The sequence below is a fragment of the Capra hircus genome, chromosome 10 (genome assembly GCF_001704415.2).
Source record: "Capra hircus breed San Clemente chromosome 10, ASM170441v1, whole genome shotgun sequence".
In the NCBI taxonomy this organism is placed as follows: domain Eukaryota; kingdom Metazoa; phylum Chordata; class Mammalia; order Artiodactyla; family Bovidae; genus Capra; species Capra hircus.
The window spans coordinates 40,993,780-41,013,462 of record NC_030817.1 but is presented as its reverse complement, the minus strand read 5'-3'; the positions used below and the strand labels follow the sequence as shown (position 1 = coordinate 41,013,462).

At 40.0% G+C, this 19,683-nt stretch overlaps 1 protein-coding gene across 1 annotated transcript in view; it reads right to left on the bottom strand.

Moving 5' to 3' along the window:
* Positions 1 to 19,683, bottom strand: part of SLC12A1 (solute carrier family 12 member 1) — an 89,546-nt gene that overhangs the window by 55,506 nt on the left and 14,357 nt on the right. The window contains 7 exon segments of the mRNA XM_018054169.1: positions 1,117 to 1,268; positions 4,560 to 4,644; positions 9,007 to 9,134; positions 11,529 to 11,640; positions 13,943 to 14,053; positions 14,818 to 14,957; positions 17,199 to 17,294. Of these exon segments, the coding sequence (XP_017909658.1) occupies positions 1,117 to 1,268; positions 4,560 to 4,644; positions 9,007 to 9,134; positions 11,529 to 11,640; positions 13,943 to 14,053; positions 14,818 to 14,957; positions 17,199 to 17,294 (824 nt within the window).

Genomic DNA, 19,683 nt, shown 5'->3' with positions numbered 1-19,683 from the left:
CCAACAGAGTGAAAACAAAAATTTGAGCCAAATTTTAATGCAAATGCTTCCCTTTCCACTTTCTGGGGTTTCGAATCTCTTTTGTAAGCTAATTGCTTCTAATCAGATGTTTTCCCCCCTGCTTCATTCTGAGTTCTTAATAGTCGTTTTTTTTTCAAAATGGAAATGCCTTTGTTGTTGCTGTTTTTGGATAAAAGGAACAAATGCTCACCACAATATGTCCAGAAGATACTGGAAAGAATAAACAAGGAAATGATTTCAAGGATTTTTGTTTTTTTTCCCCTCTGTCCTTTCTGGGCATCTGTTTCTTGGTCAACGGGAAATTCTATCCAGCAGAAAGTGGTATTTTAATAAAGTCTGGGGAGGGACTCAGCTGCTTACCAATCTTTTTAAAAGGCATTAGCCTTTCTTGTTCTTCCTGCACATAGAAGCTTTTCAAATCTTTGCTTTTCCTGTGCTCATTAAACATAATTTGAGGTCTGAGACATGATGAGATTCTATCAATTTAAGTCATATTTGTAATAATGATTTCAGCTGAGTTAATTTCTCTTTGTTGGTTATTAAAGTAGATGAATGAAGCCTTGACAACAAATTTGCTTCTCCTTCTGCTCACCAATCATTCAGGCAAATTAATCTGTTTTAAGTTCCACAGTCTCCCCAACTGCCCTGGTTCCTTCCCCGCCCCTCATTCTTCTCCCCTTTCCGCCACTCACAGTTCCCCTCTTGGCCTTGCCTCCATACACTCCAGGACCATCACAGAGGCTTTTCCTGAGTGAAGCCCAGGCATGAAATGCGTTCCAAGTGCTAACTAATTGAAGTCTCTCCATCTGCCCACCAGGAAATCTTACATGATTGATTGGAAGATGCATAATGGCGGGTGGTAATCTTTCCCTGGGTGATGCAATTCATACAACTGCCTGTTCTCGCACCACCACAGTGAGTGTAACCACATAATGAATGCCTATAGGACTCCCTTTCCTCCCACACAAACTATTCCTTGCTGAATTCGAATCAGTCGATAACCAATCTGTTGGAGAGTCAGAAGTTTCATTACACATGATGTTCTAAAAAATGGAAGCAATAGCAGTAAACATTATTAATTTTTGAAGTTCCAACCTGGAAATTGTTCATCAGCCCATACTGACACGGTTCATGTCGACATCTTGAGAAGTCATAGCCTAACCCACAGGCTGCTGAACCATTGCAGTTCATCCCAGAAATGATGGTGTCATTCACGCTCCCAGTGGCATCTCGGACCACACAAGCCCCTGGGAACACAACAAGGTTTGTCATTTCCTTACTTGAAGGGTTCAGATATCCCCCAAAGACTCAAGCGGTAAAGAATCTTCCTGCAATGCAGGAGACTCAGGAGATGTGGGTTCGACCCTGGGTTGGGAAGATCCGCTGGAGGAGGAAATGGCAACCCACTCCAGTATTGTTGCCTGTAAAATTCCATGGTCAGAGGAACCTGCTGGACTAACAGTCCATAGGGTCACAAAGGGTCAGACACGACTGAGCATGCACACTTGTTTTTCTTCTGAAAACATACTTAGTTTGCTTTGACCTATCCTGTTTTCATGGTCAATATTTCCTCTGATGTGATACCTGAAAGTTCCCATCCTCTGAGGCCTGGGAGCAGCCCCTATCTCTAAGGTGTCCTTGGGTGGTCAAAGTCTCAGCTTTCTGCCTGCCTCTGTAAGATGCTTGGGACTGAGACTTCTTTCCTTTTTGAAGTGCACATAGCAGTGCTTTGTATGTAATATTTATTCAGTTCAGATTTCCAGGTTAATGCTACTGATTGGGAGCTTTCCAGAGAGAAGGATTTATTTCCTCATCTGTAAGGGAACCAAGGGATGACATTATTGAATACTAGTAATTAAGAGAACTGAGCTCTTATTTTCAGCTAATGGTATTCTTTGTATAATTTCTTAAACCATTATACTTTTACTTTTTATGAAATTTCAATGGTTTAAAAGATACAGAAAATATTTGGGGATAAAATGTTAAGATTTCCTAGGTAATGCGTGCATGCATGCTAAGTCCCTTCAGTCATGTCTGATTCTGTGTGACCCCATAGACTGTAGCCCACCAGGCTCCTCAGTCCGTGGGATTCTCCAGGCGAGAATACTGGAATGGGTTGCCGTACCCTCCTCCAGGGGATCTTCCTGACCCAGGGATCCAATCTGCTCTTATCTCTCCTGCATTGGCAGGTGGATTTTTTACCACTAGAGCCACATGGGAAGCCCTTCCCAGGTACTAGTCATGGTCAAATACTGCTATATCAAGTATTTATCTCAGTTTATTAGTTTTGTACCTTTGAGTTAATTTCTGTAACAAACATCCTATGAACATCTTTGTGCATACAATTTTTCTTCTGTAATTCGAGGTATTTCTTTAGGATAGATTCCTCAAAATGGAGTTATGTGCATTTTAAAGATTCTTGACATATATATTTAAATTATTTATTTTTCTTCTGAATTTTTCTAACTGTATCCTCTGCCATTATGTATTTGATAGGATTATTGAGATATGAATATAGCTGTGAAATATATATATAAACTTTTCCAAACTACTTGAAGGGTAAATACTTTACAAACTAAATGCCAATCAATGAAACTGTTCATTTTGCTTTTCAGTCTCCAGCCAGGTGAGTTCTCATTTCTTGCTAATTATTTTAAGAGACATTCCAGTAATAGATATTAATGGGAACTCTCAATTATAGAGCTCATACTCTTTGAATTTATACTCTTTGAATCAAGGAAAGACTTAAAACTTATTGAATCCTTTAGCTGAAAGAGTCATTTAAAATGATCAGTGCAGGAACCCTTTCTATATAGCCCTGAGAAGTGGCCTACCAACCTCTACTTAGATACTTGAAATTGTAAGTGTTGGTTGGTTACTAAGCAAAACTATCCAGTCCTTTTTGCACTGTTTATTTAGGCTGAGCTGACTTTTAAAAATCTTGTGGTTTCACTTCTGCATAATCAAACTCCCCAAATTCCCATGAAGCCAAGCCATGAGCTATTATTTGAACTAATGACAGGCCAGGGACCTCATGAATATCCTTTTCTTATCCTGAGAAAAATATAGAAACACAGGTTTTTCTACCCATCAGAACCAATAAATGAGAAGAATCTCTGAAGTCAGGCCTATACCTTTATTCATCCCTTCCTTTTTACTTTGTAGGAGAAAGAAAAACCATTTGTGAAATTTAGGTAATTTCAATGTCATTTAAAAAGTATTGATTTCCTAAATCATTGGAATAATATCCCTTGATTTGTAACTAAACTTGGCAATGTCACAATAGAGTTAACAACATTATCCAATTTCTGGAAATAAGAGGCAGTGAGAGAAGAAAGAATCTAAGTTAATTGTTTTGCTTTTTTTTTGCCCCAAAGAATCCAACTCAGAACATATGTCCTATCTCAATTTCCTTCATAGTAAGCAGAGGACGACCAGAATGTCCCCTTTTAAATGGCCAGATGGGATTCCACAGTGGTCCAGCCTGGGGCTGTATTCATAGGTGTGCACAGAAAAATTTTCGTCTCTGAATGTTTCACATTCCTTCCTCTCCAATAATGGCACAAGCTGGAGGTGACCCCCAACCAGGAGGAGGTGTGGCTGCAGGCAGCAGGTGGAACAAAAGTCAGTTTAAGAACAGCAGGCAAATTCACATATTTTCTGCTCACTGAGCAATGTGGGGGCTGGCCGCCCACACTGCTGGCAGCTGGGTCTTGTTCTGATTGCCTGCCAGTTGGTGACGGTGACATTTCCACATTAGGGACAGCAGTGCAAGGAGGAGTCACAGTCATTCATTCTATATCTTTCCTACTTTCCTAAGGGTTTTGTCACTGTTGTTTTTGTTTTTATTCGTTTTGTTCTGTTTTGGACTCTTACTCTGTCCCTCACCTGCCTCCTAAAGGCAGGGGAGGAGGTTGCTAGAAGTGGTGGCTTCCCTGTCAGTGGAATTATTACCTGCAGCAGCAAAAAATCCATTTTTGTGTTCAGGTAGAATGAAAGTGACTGGAGAAGGAAATGGCAACCCACTCCAGTATTATTGCCGGGAAAATCCCATGGATAGAGGAGGCTGGTAGGCTACAGTCCATGGGGTTGCAAAGAGTCGGACACAACTGAGAGACTTCAGTTCAGAATGAAAGTGAAAGTGAAGTTGCTCAGTCGTGTCCGACTCTCTGCAACCCCATGGACTGTAGCCTGCCAGGCTCCTCTATCCATGGGATTTTCCAGGCAAGAATACTGGAGTGGGTTGCCATTTCCTTCTCCAAGAGATCTTCCTGACCCAGGGATTGAACCTGGGTCTCCCGCATTGTAGGCAGATGCTTTACTGTCTGAGCCAGCAGGGAAGTACCAGAGACACCTGTGGTTACACCTTAATTGCATTCAAACTCCTAGAGCACCCAACAAGGGAATTTAAATTGTTGTCTATTAAAAATTTTTCAACTTATGTTCCATGGAAAGCCATGAAACATAAAACTTGGCATGAAAAGCAACTGGATCCCTTGTAATTCTGGCATTCTGACACCAGAGACAACATAACTTACCCACGCAAATGGCTACTCCTATGTAGGCGACCGTGGTGATGAAGATGGCCAGCATGGTTCCTTTGGGGATGGCATCTTGGGGATCCTTTGAAAAAAATAACGTAGAGGAACAAGGAGAGAGAGTGGAATAAGAAACAGATATCACTTGGAGTTAGTTCTGTATTTTCAAAATTTTAGGCTACCCTTCCTGGGGCAAGTTCTAAAGAGAAAAAAATCAAGCAAATGGCAAAGTGCTGAGCTCCAGTTCTTTTTGGACAAAGACAAGAGTGAATAAAGAAATCTGTCGAACTTTGTGCTGAACAAGAGATCTGTAACTGACCAGGAGGGAGTTTTTACAGAAAAGTAGGCTAGTTAGTTCACTCACTAATACCTCTTCCTGTCCCTCCCCTTAATCTCCTGTGAATTTCATGCAGGTGTGTCAGACCACAGAGTACTGAGGGGGCAGGGTAACATATCAATGTAACATATCTGGTACACTGGCGATATATCTCTGTGTGTATTTGTTTTGTACTAAGCTTAGACTTGCTTTAAAAAAATCACTTTTGAATGAGCAAAAAGGATAATCTGCTACATTCTCCAATCCCTCAAATTCTTGTTTTGGAATCTAGTTCAGGAATAACTGCAATGCGAGATATTTAATTTCCATAGGCAGGCATAAAGAAAGAGGCAAATTTAAGCTTATACCAGAAAATGGGCTTTTCTCTTGCCCATAAATGTATATAAATTCACTGAGCTGAGCTCACATCATATATAATATACTGTTTTATATCCTATTTTGGGGGTTGAATCATATCATAATCAACTTCCAAGCAGCATAACTTCTCTATAATAGAGTTCAACTTAAATAGGGATTATTAAGTAGAGATTTCAATGTATTCATTACCTATAAGACAGTGCTGGCACAGAGTAGGAGTTAGTAAATGCTGAACTGAGGAAAGCACTGTCCCAGTAGGCATCAGTTCCCCCTCCAGAGGACATGAGACTCATCGATACAAGTGAGCAATCAATGCAGTCAAAATCTGAGTTCTGTGTTTCATTAACTTAAATCTGCTGATCAAATCCATCAGAAAAATCAACTCATAACGAATGCAGACTCAAGCTGACAGCTGGAAATGTTAATTAAACCAAGTAAATCTGTCCCCACAGGGAAGTAAGCCAGCCCTATGGAGCCATTCTGTAGCCATTCATTTCTTCGCACTCTTGTAGGAATATCTGTGCACAGGATTTGTCTGATATATGCAACCTCTTCATTTCAAGCTACTGTCTCCAAAAGAGAATGTGTGCACTGAGTAGTGCACAGAGGGAAAAAGAGGGCAACCATGGCTGAAATGAACCCCACTCAATATCCAGTCATAGTATGTTTCAAATTTCCTTTCAGTGATGGTTTCTTGAGCTATCAGTGAAAATTGAAGAATTGATATAAGGGGGAAGAAAGGAGATATATATAGGGAAAAGAGGCATGAAGATGAACAGAAGTGGTATACCTAAAACACAAAGATCCCCTAGAGGAGAGCATGGCAACCCACTCCAGCATCCTTGCCTGGAGAATCCCATGGACAGAGATCCTGGTGGGCTATGGTCCATAGGGTCACAAAGAGTCCGACACGACTGAAGTGACTTAGCAAGCACACACCCCACTCTACACATAAGATAATTTCCATGTAGCTGTAGACCTGCTACAAGCTCAAATTTTCCTTATTTAGGAGTTACTTGAGGGTCAAACTTGATGTGATATAAGTCAGGATGCCAATATCTTAATGTCTGGTCACATACTCACACTGCCTGTCCTGGCTACTTTTCCTCTAGTCAGGACAGGACTTAGATTCTTAGTTTTCATTCCAAATGTTTATTTCCATTCCTTAAGCAGTAGCACAAAATCTCACCTTCCTTCACCTTTTTACATTAAATATATATTTTTTTCCCCTTGGGACACAGTACAAGCAGTCTTACTAGGTTGCTGCTGGTTGCGTGTCAACCATATCCTAATCTTTCATCTCTGAAGCAGCATCTTAACTCTCCTGATTAGATCTGTGTACCTTGAAAATCTTCTCCCACACACATATTTACAGACCATCAATAGTGTGTTAACAAGTAGAAGGTTCAGGATGGGAACCTTGTATAGCATCCCCTTGTGCCAGTTCCTGCTAGCTGTCACTATCAGCCTGAAGAGCCTCGGAATCTTGAGAAGGATTCTGAGGTTGTGAGCAGAGGTAGTGTCTTGCATATCCCCAGAATGTGCAAATAACACGTTTACTAAGTTGAACTGAATTTATTATGCTCTAGTTTCACTCTCAGAAACAATTATTACTATAAGTCCAGAACTTTGGTTGCCACATCCCAACATGTGGTCATCTTTTAGTCCTTAACATGCTTGACCCCTCTGGCTTCTGATCATGTTAATTATTACATCCTAAAGCATCATCATCTCTTGATTTCCTCTCTCTTGGGTTCCCCAGTCCCATAGCTCTTTCTCTCTTTTTTTAAAATTTACTTTTAATTACAGGTTAGTGTAGTTACCCACTAGACATCTCCCCTCTGTTGGCCTTCCATTTTAACCCCAACGGCTAAATCTGAGCTTCAACATGGAATCAATTCGGTAGGTTGCAACCAGCATGAAAACAATACAGTAGAATAGAACTGATGTGAAAACATCAGAGGGCATCATTTGTAGTAAAGTATTGAACTGTTTAGGAGAAATTTTTATATGTAGGCACTTGGTTGTGATATATAGTATTTCCTTACTGTAGATCATAGTAAAAAAAAAAAAGAAAAGAAAAGAAAGAAAGAAAAAGCATCCTTTCCAGTTCCTTTCCTAACTCTACAAAAGCTGACCTGTTTGATCCATTTTTCCTGCACTGGTCTTGCCCTAACTACATGCTTGAGTAGGATCAAGCAAGCTCTTCTTCATGTCTTTGATGCCTGGTATAAGTAACAAGTGTTGGCTGAGTTGAACCGACTGCTAATCAACAAACAATAAAAACTTAGTCCAAAGAAAACAGAATATTCTTTCAATGTGTTCTTACAGTTTACTGAAATTTAAACCTATGACCTCTGATACTTTTCCAAATCTTGAGAAACCAGAAGCTCAATGTCCAGAGTTAAATTTTGTTAAGCAGCACTACTTACTTACTTCATTATGAAGAAATTACTTAATTTTTCTGAGCCTCAGCATGCTCATTTTTATGTCACATCTCTGCTGAAGAATTTACTGTGGCATCGTAGTCCTTAATATAACAAATGTGAATGCTTTTGTTCATTGACTCTATAAATATTTATTGAAGCTTTGCTAGCTCCAAGGACACAGCACTGAACAAAACCAAAGGCAAAGTCCCCACTTGTATGAAGTTATATTATAGAGCAAACATCTCTCACTCAGGCCCCTTTAAATGCCTTTCTCCTTACCTTGTAAGGATACTCAGCCTATCAGGGCTTCTCCACTTGAATCATGAGAGACCCCTTCCTGGTCCCACAATTTTCCCTTGCCTGTCTGTCCTTTTGTCTTCTCTTCCTGGAATACCCTTACATTTCCTGATTGTTGTCAGTAATCAGCTGCTTTTACTTACTGCTCAAAAGTTTCTTCATTGCAAAAATTGTTCCTAATGTAATTATTTCTTCTTTATTTTTATTTCATAATCTACTTGGACAATGCATTCAGTTTGCATATATATATATATATATACACATACATATGTATATATATACAGTATGTACATATATCTCCCCTGATAACTTGCAAATATTTCTAGTCTTCCAAAGTTGATTGTAAATTTATTGAGGTAAAACCTGTGTTTTCTATTTTTTTCATATGTGGTAAAGATTATTTATTGTCCTTTAATATCCATTCTCACCTTCCTCATTTTAATACTGTTGCTGTTGTTGTTGAGTCACTAAATTGTGTCTGACTCTTTTGTGAGGCTTTTGTGAGGAGCTCGCCAGGCTCCGCTGTCCATGGGATTCTCCAGGCAAGAATATTGGAGTGGGTTGTCATTTCTTTCTCCAAGGGATCTACCCGACCTAGGGATCAAACCTGTGTCTCCTGCATTGCAGGTGGATTCTTTACCACTGAGCTACCAGGGAAGCCCACCCTTTAATATTAGAACTCCCTGCAATAATACTAGATTTCCTTAAAATTTTACCTGGGCACATGGCTGTCCAACTAGAGATTACATTTCCCAATCTTTGCAACTAGGTAAAGTCACAGAGGGGGCCTCTCCAGTGGCTCAGCTTACTGAATTAGACTTTTGGAAGATCTATCAGGAATAGGATAATTTGGCAGTACAATTTGTCATTAAGAGAGAGAACTTTTTAAATAACTAGGAAACCTTGAAGAAATCTTATAGCTTTGAAATCTATAGAGAAACATGGTCACTGTTGATGTCTGTAGCTCCCTGTCCTGAGAAACTGTACCATTGCTTCTTAGAATTACAAAGCACAGAAAACAACATACCTCCAAATCTCCCGAGATATTGGCACCAGCTAGGATCCCAGTTGCTGCTGGGAAAAAAATGGCAAAGACAGAGAAGAAGCCTTCACCTTTGGTGAAGCTTGGCCCAAAATTTTCTGCAAATATTGATGCTGTAACACAAATAATGAGAAAATTATCATGTAGACTTTCTTCACTGGTAGGAGATAAAGTTACCTTTGGCTTATGTAGTCCTAAATGCAAATGTGTTCCTATAATCCAAATGGAATGAGCTTGAAGATATTGGTATAATCTTGATGAACCTCATGTTAATATTTGCCAGGTATCAAAATACATGTCACAAGGTTTTAAATCTCTAGAATATTCTCTGAAAAGTCAATAATTTTCATGAAAATGGAGACCCATGCTGTCTGATTTATTTGAACCTAGAAGACTAAAAAAGAAGGAAACAGAAAAAATTCTCTCATGATTGAACTGGCATACTCACAAATATACCACATCATATTGCCCTACAGACATACAACTACATTCTCACTTGTATATATACCTTAATCAGCATATTGCTTTACTACACCCTTTTTTTTTGTTTTTTTGTTTTGAATTGTAGAACCTTGTGGATGAAGCTACCTTATAGTTTTGATACTAATGTTCTAACCTCCCTGACCTTTGTCACTAGAGACTGAATGTTAGATCCTTATATCAAATTCTCATGTATAAGAATTCTCATATATAGTGAGGAGCTTTGGTCATAAAATAAAAATATACCACAGGTTGTCACCAAATTATTTAAATGAAATGGAAACAATCTAGAAAAAAAGAAAAACATAAGCAAAAACAAAGAAAGAAAAGGAAGGAAGAAAAATGTAAACAAAAGAATCTAGGGAAATGCAAAAATAAGAAGAAAAAAACTGAAAACATAAAAAAATTTATAGCAGGAGCTGGAAAAGGGGAAAAGAAGCAAAAGGAAAAGGATATGCAAATCAAGCAAGACAATCTTTACAAAGAAAAAGAATCAGGAAGAAGTGATGTGATATAAAAAGGGAACAAATAGTGACAACCAGGTAAATATTGAAGGGAAATATAAAAAACCTCAGCCATGGATTCTTAAGAATGCTAGGGTGGAAAGCTAGGAAAGAGGGGATAGGTGGACTAGAATAGAAGAGAGAAGCCAATGTTCATGCCTTGATCACAGCTGCTATGTTAATAGTTCCTACGATATTTTCTGTTTGAAAACCTGACAGTGATGCTCAGCTAGATAATGTCATAAGAAAGCAAGGTACAAAAACGACTAGCGGGATGAAAAAATGTCTGTGTTTGATTTCGGTGCTCCCAGTGGTTGGGCACATTGTCTGAGCTGTGTTCCTTTTTTGCACAGACACCCCTACTGTTCGACAGAGACAACATGTGCAGCACTTCAAGGTTTTTTTTATTTTTTTCAGACAAGGCTTTACTGGGGCCCCAGCTGCAGCAGAGGGGAGGCAGAACAAATAACAGGTTCCCTTGTTCCCTGGCTCCCTGGGCAGGGTAAGCTTGTTCCTTATATGGGGTGAGGGTAGGGAATGTGTCCAGAGGTTGGGCCAGAGGGCTGGCCTTCGGTGTTTTGCCCACCCCTGAGGTCATGTATGGATGTGAGAGTTGGACTGTGAAGAAAGCTGAGCACCAAAGAATTGATGCTTTTGAACTGTGGTGTTGGAAAAGACTCTTGAGAGTCCCTTGGACTGCAAGGAGATCCAACCAGTCCATTCTAAAGGAGATCAGTCCTGGGTGTTCATTGGAAGGGCTGATGCTGAAGCTGAAACTCCAGTACTTTGGCCACCTGATGTGAAGAGTTGACTCATTGGAAAAGACTCTGATGCTGGGAGGGGTTGGGGGCAGGAGGAAAAGGGGACAACAGAGGATGAGATGGCTGGATGGCATCACTGACTCGATGGGTGTGAGTCTGAGTGAACTCCGGGAGTTGGTGATGGACAGGGAGGCCTGGCGTGCTGTGATGCATGGGGTCACAAACAGTAGGACATGACTGAGCAACCGAACTGAACTGAGGTAATATTGTGTGCAGGGGTCGTGTGCTTTTGCTTTAATCCCCTACTTTTGCTCTAGACTTTTCAGAAGTGGCAGATGGAATTTTTTGGTCTCTGTATCTTTTGTCTATAATTTTGCCCCAACTGCGCATGTACACGGTTATTTTTAGTCCAAAAATATATAGTTTCTTTATATTTTGCTGCTTAAGGAGAGGTTTATTTTTTAGGCTCCAGCACTCTAAGGTTTTCAAAGCACTTTAACATCCGCTATCTTACGTGCTTTTCAACATCGCTTTAGGAAGTTGCTATTACCATTCCCACCTTGGCAGGAAAATCTGAGACAAATAGTGTTATGTGACCTGTCTAGCTGGCAAGCAGCAAGGTTGCGACTCACTCTGGCTCTTCTGACTCAAACCTGAGACTATTCCCTGGGCTTCCAGTGGCCAGAGCAATGGTTATGGGGATGGTGATGAGGCGGGCAAAGAAGCAGCTTTTATTGCAAAGCAAGCTATTTGACACCCATACCTTGGTAATTAAAGAAACCTCTGGCCCTTTTCTCATTGTTGGATGGAATGACAGTTCCAATGAAGAAGTTTGCGATAGCAATGAGAAGAATGATCAGAAGAATCACTTGAGCCTGGAATGACAAAGTAACAGGAGGTCAAATTAGATTTATTCAATGACCTTTTTACATTATTATAAAAGTTATAAATGCCCACTGAATGAAGACCCTATCTAATAATTCCAGTTAAGATTCTACTATCGTAGGTAATAAGGGTGTTCTTATAAAATGGCATCTTAATAAGCCTTATTTGGTCTAAGAATAGATGTTACATTTTCAACGGTGCATGGCTTCTGAGGAAGAGCAGCGATAAAGAATCCGCCTGCCAATGAAGGAGACATAAGAGATGTGGGTCCAGTCCTTGGGTTGGGAAGATCCCCTGCAGGAGGAAATGGCAACCCACTGCAGTATTCTTAACTGGAAAATCCCATGGACCGAGGAGCCTGGCGGGTTGTAGTCCATGGAGTCGCAAAAGAGTCAGACATGACAGCGACTAAACACGCATGCACTCATGTGCTTGTGCACTTGAAGGTGATATTTCAAGAGCATTCTAAGTACTAAGTGGGTAACTTAGTGCAGTGTCCCTAGGAATGTAAGTGGAGCCAAAAGATTTAACACTGACAGAGCTGTCTTCTTTCCTCGGCAGAGCTCCTGTGGATTCTTGCCCTTCCTGGGACTAACTGCAGGAGTATGAGAATACAGAATGAGGCACAGAATTCCCAGGATGCCTAGCGCACTCAGGGTCGAGCGATCATACCCGTGTGTGCTCAGCACAGGCTGTCTCCAAGGCTGACCAGCCAAATCATCTGTTCTTGGGTCCCTCTGACTTTTCAAGGTGTTTACTGGCTTGGTTGTTTCCCTCAGCTGGAAATGCAATTCTCCCTATATTTTGCAAACCTATGTCTTCACAGAAGCTTTCTTGCCCACTCAATCTAAACAGTAACAGCTAATGTTTGTGAGGGCTACAGTATAACAGATGCAGTTTTAACTTTACCAATATCCTCTCAGGTAAATAATAACCACCCGCAACTGTATGAAGTAGGTAATACTGCTGTCATCATTTTAAGGATAAAAAAAACTGAGGGACAGAGAGGTTAAGTAATTTACCAAAGGTCGTATAGACATAAACCAGGTTCAAATCCACTCTAACTACAGAGCTGGAGCTCTAAATTCTACCTTCTACTGTCATGAAACTACATTGCCTCCCTCAGGGAATAATCTAACGTATGTTCCCCCTGCTATATTCTATCTCAGTGCCCTGTTTATTTCCTTTATAGCACTTTCACAATTTACCATTCTATATTTACTTTTTTATTACTCATCTCCCCGTAGACCATATGCTCAGCTATGACAAGGATTGTGCCTGTCTGGGTCACACTGAATATCCAGTGCCTAGCAGAATACCCAGCACATGATAAGCACTTCGTCAGTTTTTGTTTAATGTGTGAATGCATAACCCACAAATAAACGCCATGTAAGAATGTTTTCTATTGCCTTATATAAAATGGGAGGTTTTGGCTATCTTTTCATTTCTGGGGACCACTTGAGATCTAGTTACTGCACCTCTAGGCACATAGGAACCTAGGAGTTTTGATTGTACTAGTCACCATAGAGAGTTACAAAGCAAGCAAAAGACATTCTCCCCACCATTCAGAAATTTACTAACTGGTATACTAATCACTGAGTGACTTCCCTATTGGCTCAGATGCTAAAGAATCTGCCTGCCAATGCAGAGACACGGGTTCAATCTGTGGGTCGGGAAGATCCCCTGGAGAAGGAAATGGCTACCCACTCCAGTATTCTTGCCTCGAGAATCAAACTGGCAGGCTACAGTCCACGGGGTCACAAAGAGTCAGACACGACTTAGTGGCTATATGACAACATACTAATCATTAAATCCAGATATTCTCTAGTTCCAGGGCCTCTGGTACCCTTAGATTTGCTGCTAGAGTACGGGATTTCAGAGGGGAATGACAGTTCCTGCCTCTGTTATCTTCTCCCAACACACTTGTCATATCTTGTGGACAGTCAGCTAGGAAGGGCATACCAGGGAAATGAGGAAAAGACACAGGCCTCCAGTATGTACTATTGCTATGACCACAAGGGGTCTGTGCGTGAAGATGGCAGTAATCTTGTTGGCTATGTCACTGTGACTACAGAATAAAGGACAAAGTATAGGCCTGATCACATGAGCTATGACTTACTACTGCCTGGACTTTGTGCTTTGAGGACTTGTTCCACTGAGCACTGACCAGGCTCTTTTTACCATAGAAAGTAATAATAGCAATTCCTTTTGAATATGGAGTTCCTTCTATTCCTGCAATTTGTTCAGGAAGCTGACTAGCAGTTGTTGGTAATATCATTTTGAGAAACTAACCTTTGCTTCCCATTCCATTCCAGCTACTGAAATTCCTAAAAGAATCACCACTGTGATGGAGCCTATGATCCGGATGTCATTGGTTGGATCCACCATCATTGAATCACTCTCCTGGAACAACAACAAAAAAATCCCCCCTAAATAGTTAGAAGTGTTTTTTTTTTTTTTTTGGTCTGTATGTGTTATTGTAGCATTTAACAATAAAAAAAGATACTATGCCCTGCTGTCTGGGGATAATGAAGTGCTGATAAATTTGAGAAGATAAAACATCTAGCATTACTTTTTCCTATAATAATAAGCCTTTGATAGCCAAGGTTAGGAGTTAAAATTTTTAGGGATCCATTCTAGGCACAGCTTTTGAAACTATTGTAGCACTAAGTAAAATTATGGGTATATACACTTATCACGTTTTATTTCAGGAGAACAACCAGTTATTTTTGTGTATCAAGGGGAATACTAGAGAGATGAACTTTCTTTCCCTTTGGACATCTGTAACCATATAGTAATATTGATGCTGACAATAATGCTCATTATTTATCTTTTCTTTCATGTTTTGCCCCGTATTTCATATCCATTATTTCATTTGATCTGTACCACATTTGTATGAAAAACATAGGACAATATTATTAACCCATATAATGGATTTGAAAAGCAAGGTTCAGATGAACAAAAGGACTGGTCCAAAATCTGTCAGCTGGGAAGTATGAGAGCCAGGACTCAAAGAAGTTCTGATGCCAACTATATTCAGCTTCCACATTCTGCACAATAAATCTATTTCCTCTCATCTTGCCATAATGATATCCCCTAGTGCCCTGGAAAAGCAAATTAAACTGAATTATCTTGCTTGGATGAAGAGAACAAAAGCTTTTAATTACCTTAAGAAGATCTACCACAGTCTCAGCAAATCCCACCACATACATAGCAACAGCCACTGCGTTGGCAAAAGCAAAGATCAAGCCTATAGATCCACCAAACTCAGGCCCTAAGCTTCTGGAAATAAGATAGTAGGCCCCACCTGAAACAAGAAAGGAACATGTTTTATACTGACGAACTGCTAGAGGATTTAGTTTATATGACCAAACAATTGTGACTGTCTGAGAACATTTAAAGTACTAACTATTCTAATTTTTTATTTTAATAAAAATATTACAAATCCTAGTAATTTTAGAACTCTTGTGTCAACTTAATGAATAACTTAGCCCTTCTTTGAATTCTGTGTATAATCTACAATAGAACTATCTTGACTAAATAAAATCTATCAAAACCCATAGTACACAAATGCTACAAATAAGAATACAGCAAACTTTTCTTTCAAATTCTTTGTCTTTTGAAAATATAAAATTATTTGTCTCTAACTTCATTGGAGAGTTCAGATTAATAATTTCGTATCTGAAATTTCCAGAAACAGGCAGGCACAGGCAGAAAATGAAGCAGGTAAAGTTTATCAATATCATTCAAGCTTCATTTCTGGTATAATTTTTGGTGTATATTTATTACATTAAAATTGATGACTAAATAGTGCTATGTATTATCCACTTTATACATCAGACTTAGTTTTGATGATTTTAGCTCAAGAAAGCATGGTTATCCCCAAATACCCATATGTGAATGGGAGTGGCAAGTGGGAAGTAATATTCAGAGACCTTAGGATGATTGCTTCTCTCTTGGACTTTGAAAAGGAAGTTCTACACATGGCTGCGTACTTCTGGGTATGAGAAAGACTGAGCCAGAATGGCTAATCACCTTGAAAGTTCTGAGAGAAAGGTCTGAGTTCTGAAGGCAAAAATAAATAGTTGTTGAAAGGCCTAGGTGACTGGATGTTATCACAGACCGTGTGAGTTCATGACTTCCCGTCCTGAACTATTGGGAGAAGAATGACGCTGAACACACAGACCTATAACCCAAACGACCTCTCACTGACACCTTTTCACTGTTTCCTCCCTAGCAACTCCTTTGGGTGAAGGGGCAACACCTTCTCTATAAATGTACATTTTTATTTGGGTTGGGCAAATCCTCATTATTTCCATTGTCCTGATTACATTAAGTAAATTAGCAGCCAATTACTAGACGTGGTCGAGGAAGAAAGGAAGTTTGAAGAACAATGACAAACTTTACTCACTCTTTTCCAGCCCAGGCCCACATGTTCCTGGATGATTTGAAAGTAACCCTTTGTTTTATTTTCTTTTTGAGAATCTTCTGAAGCCTGTTGGCCATTGGTAGCGTAGCGTTGGGGTGAACTCTGAGGGCTCACTGAATGAGAAGTGTCAGGAGTGTCAGCTGGGATGCTCAAGAAGGCCCCTTCTAAGAGGGCTTGGGGAAGAGCCAGCGGGGCTCATCCAAGGCACAAAGAAACCATTCATTTCACTTTAACACATGCTTTCTTTCTAGACACCTGGTCATTCTCTGCTTTATAAACATGATCAATCACAGGAAGCGGGCCCAAAAAATCTTTTCTGGAGAGCTCTTAATTTTTGGTGAAAAGAATCAGCCCTTGCTATTTAAATTTTGGATTATTTTGTTTTGTTTGAATCCTTTGGGAACTAATTATCAACGTACAAATTTTACTTCCAACATTAAACCGACTCTAGACATCACTACATAATCAAAGTTTGTAGTCACAAGTGCATGGATTGGCTTACCTCCTCTTACCACTCCATTTGTGCAAATAGCGGACATAGAAATACCTGTAAGTGTTGTTACTACCACACTCAGGCCGATGATGATGACTCCAAGACCTGAAAAATCCCCCAAGAAAGGTGTTTGGCTCCAGGACTTCAAGAAGTCACCAATAAGTACTTCAGGAGGCATCAGTTTAAACCTTGTCAAGGAATGTTCTGTCTCCCCATGAAAAACCTGAAATGTTCTAAAAGATCCCATTGCATCCAGGTATAGGAAGGTCTAGAAGGTACCTGAAATGTACTAAACTTTAAAACTGAAGTTGTGTTGAGGAATCGGTTTTCAAGAAACACCAGCTGGAGTTGTGCAGTGGCCTGAAAAGTAAAGCATTTACCCAACGAATTTGTGCACATGGACTTCACGACCTGCAATGTGCCAGAGAGGATGGTTAGACAAGAGACCGTAGCTGAGCAGAGTAGATGGGGGCTATATGGACAGTACCTTATGTTTTCTTCTGGGTCCAACTTCAAGAACATCGAGCTACTTTCTTGTTCCCACCAAAAAGAAGTAAAGTATAATAAAAAGTTTTTGCCTACCCGTAGCAAGCAGTGAGAATATTTAGATATCTTAGAAATTTTACCTCCACGAACAAACCCGTTAGTTGCTATTGCAGAAGTTGACAACCCAGTAATAGAAGTGACCATGGTGGAAAGAAGAATTATGAGAACTCCAAGACCTGTTAGCAATGAAAGACAGAAGATATTACATTTTACTCTTCTTCCTTGGATTCCCTATTGCTGCAAACTATACTGCTCTGAATTTAAGTTTTCACATCCAAGCCTTTGGGCCCCGGTGGAGTTCCTTCTTGCTAAAGAGAAACTGGTTTGCCTGGTATAAAGATCAAGTCAGAGAACTGCTCATTGTGATGAAGGATGGTCTCCAAAAGTAAACACAATCTAAAATGCGGCCCTGGAAAGAAAAAGCTGACTTATGCTGGTGTCCTGGGAGAGAAGTTACCCTGGCTGTGAAAAGAGAAAACATAACATTTGACCTTCTCTTTTGCTTGAGAGGAACCTGAATGAGAAAGCCGGGGTTTTGACAAAGGTTAAATCCTTCTCCATTTTTCTTGCATCTCTCTTGCCTGGCAGGGTAAAAAAAGGAAAAAAAAAGGAACCAACTTGGATTACCTTTGAAAACACTTCAGAAATGTCAGTGGTGACCTCTTTGAGCCTGTGTTGCCTTTACCTTACAAATGATCATGCGGGTCACAAGTTTAATTACCTCCTCTGACATATCCATTTGTAGCAATAGCAGAGGTGGATAAACCAGTGATACCAGTCACTGTCACGGCTAAGCCGATGATAATCACACCAAGACCTCAGTTGAGAAAGGAAAAATAAAGGCAATTAAATGGTGGAATAATCCATTTAGATTGTTTACAAAAAAAGTCAGCAAGTCTAGAGTAATCACCAAAAGATCTCCTCTTGAGTTTAACAAGTTGGTCTGGAAGCCACCACAGAGGAAATGCTCAGCTTTGAAGTTTTCTGCCCATGGTAACACAGATCCAAGAAACCCAAGACCTAAGACGTGCAGCACAAAGTTGCACCTAACTGAGCAACTAATGGCTGGTCAAATTTAATGTGAACCTCACTGTTTATGAAGTTCTGGACACCCAGAAACATAATAATTGGTCTGAACAATCCCAAGCTCCTAATATTATTAGTACAGGGTAAATGTTCAACTATCTTTTTATGTATATTTGATTGTGTAGGAGTGGAAAATCATATATATTAATAGTATAGAAAATTGTTCATCTGGCAGATGATTAAAGTAGAGAGAATCAAATCAAACTGCATTTACTTATTGGCTATGTGAACTCTGATAAGTTACCTATTTTCTGAGCCAGAAATGGCAATGAAATTAGAAAGAATGTGTGTGAAGTGGCCATGTATAAAGAAAGCAGTGGCACGTGTAGAGGCAGAATGCCTGTGTAAAGTAGCATAGTGCATATAGCACATAATCAAAGGTGCTGCTTTGTAATCATATCCACAGTAGTCGTAATAGTTATTGTTTATTAAAAGCCAACTATATATCCAGCCGTGTTAGGCAGTATGTGAAATGCAACAAAAAATGAAAATGAAAAAAAGCTGCCCTCAAGGATCTTATGGTGCAGAATCATTTACTATGAGAGGGAGAATGTAGACCAGAATTCGGAGGAAATCAAGGCTGTTCTCAGTTTCAGGAAATTCACAGCCAGGAGGACACTGAAGGTTAGCAGAATATGCTGTGGCCAAATTTGCCATGTTAGCATAAAGATTACTCTGAGCTAAAGACAACTGGAAAGAAGCAGATATCTCCCCTTATTTGCCTAAAGGCAGGACATAAATTTGTAAAGGTGTCTCCTTTTTCCTTTCTCCTGGGTATAGTTATCAGCTAGAGACTGGAGACAGCTGGAAATGATACTAGAGGAATCTACATAGACTTTACCAACTAGGCCTTATCTTCCACTGCTGCTGCTACTGCTGCTAAGTGACTTCAGTCGTGTCTGACTCTGTGCGACCCGAGACGGCAGCCCACCAGGCTCCCTCGTCCCTGGGATTCTCCAGGCAAGAACACTGGAGTTGCCATTTCCTTCTCCAGTGCATCAAAGTGAAAAGTGAAAGTGAAGTCGCTCAGTCATGTCGGACTCTTCACGACCCCATGGGCTGTAGCCTACCAGGCTCCTCCGTCCATGGGATTTTCCAGGCAAGAGTACTGGAGTGGGGTGCCATTGCCTTCTCTGTATCTTCCACTAGTTCCCCATATATTTGCCTTTCCACAATGTGCCACTCTAGACATTCAGTCTTTTCCTTTGTCTTGTTATTTCTCTAAAAATGTGTTGTTCTTTTGCTCAGATGCTTGTATAAGACCAAATTCTAACCACCCCTTTGAATTACTCATCACTGAGGATTCCCATTTATAGGCACAATGGATACACATGTTAATAAACTTCTGATTGTTTTTCTCTTATTAATCTGTATGTTGTCAGTCTAATTTACAGGGTACTAGCCAATGAGCCTAAGATGAGTAGAGGGAAAATTGTAACTTCCTCCCCTTCACTGAAGGCTTCCCTCATAGCACAGTTG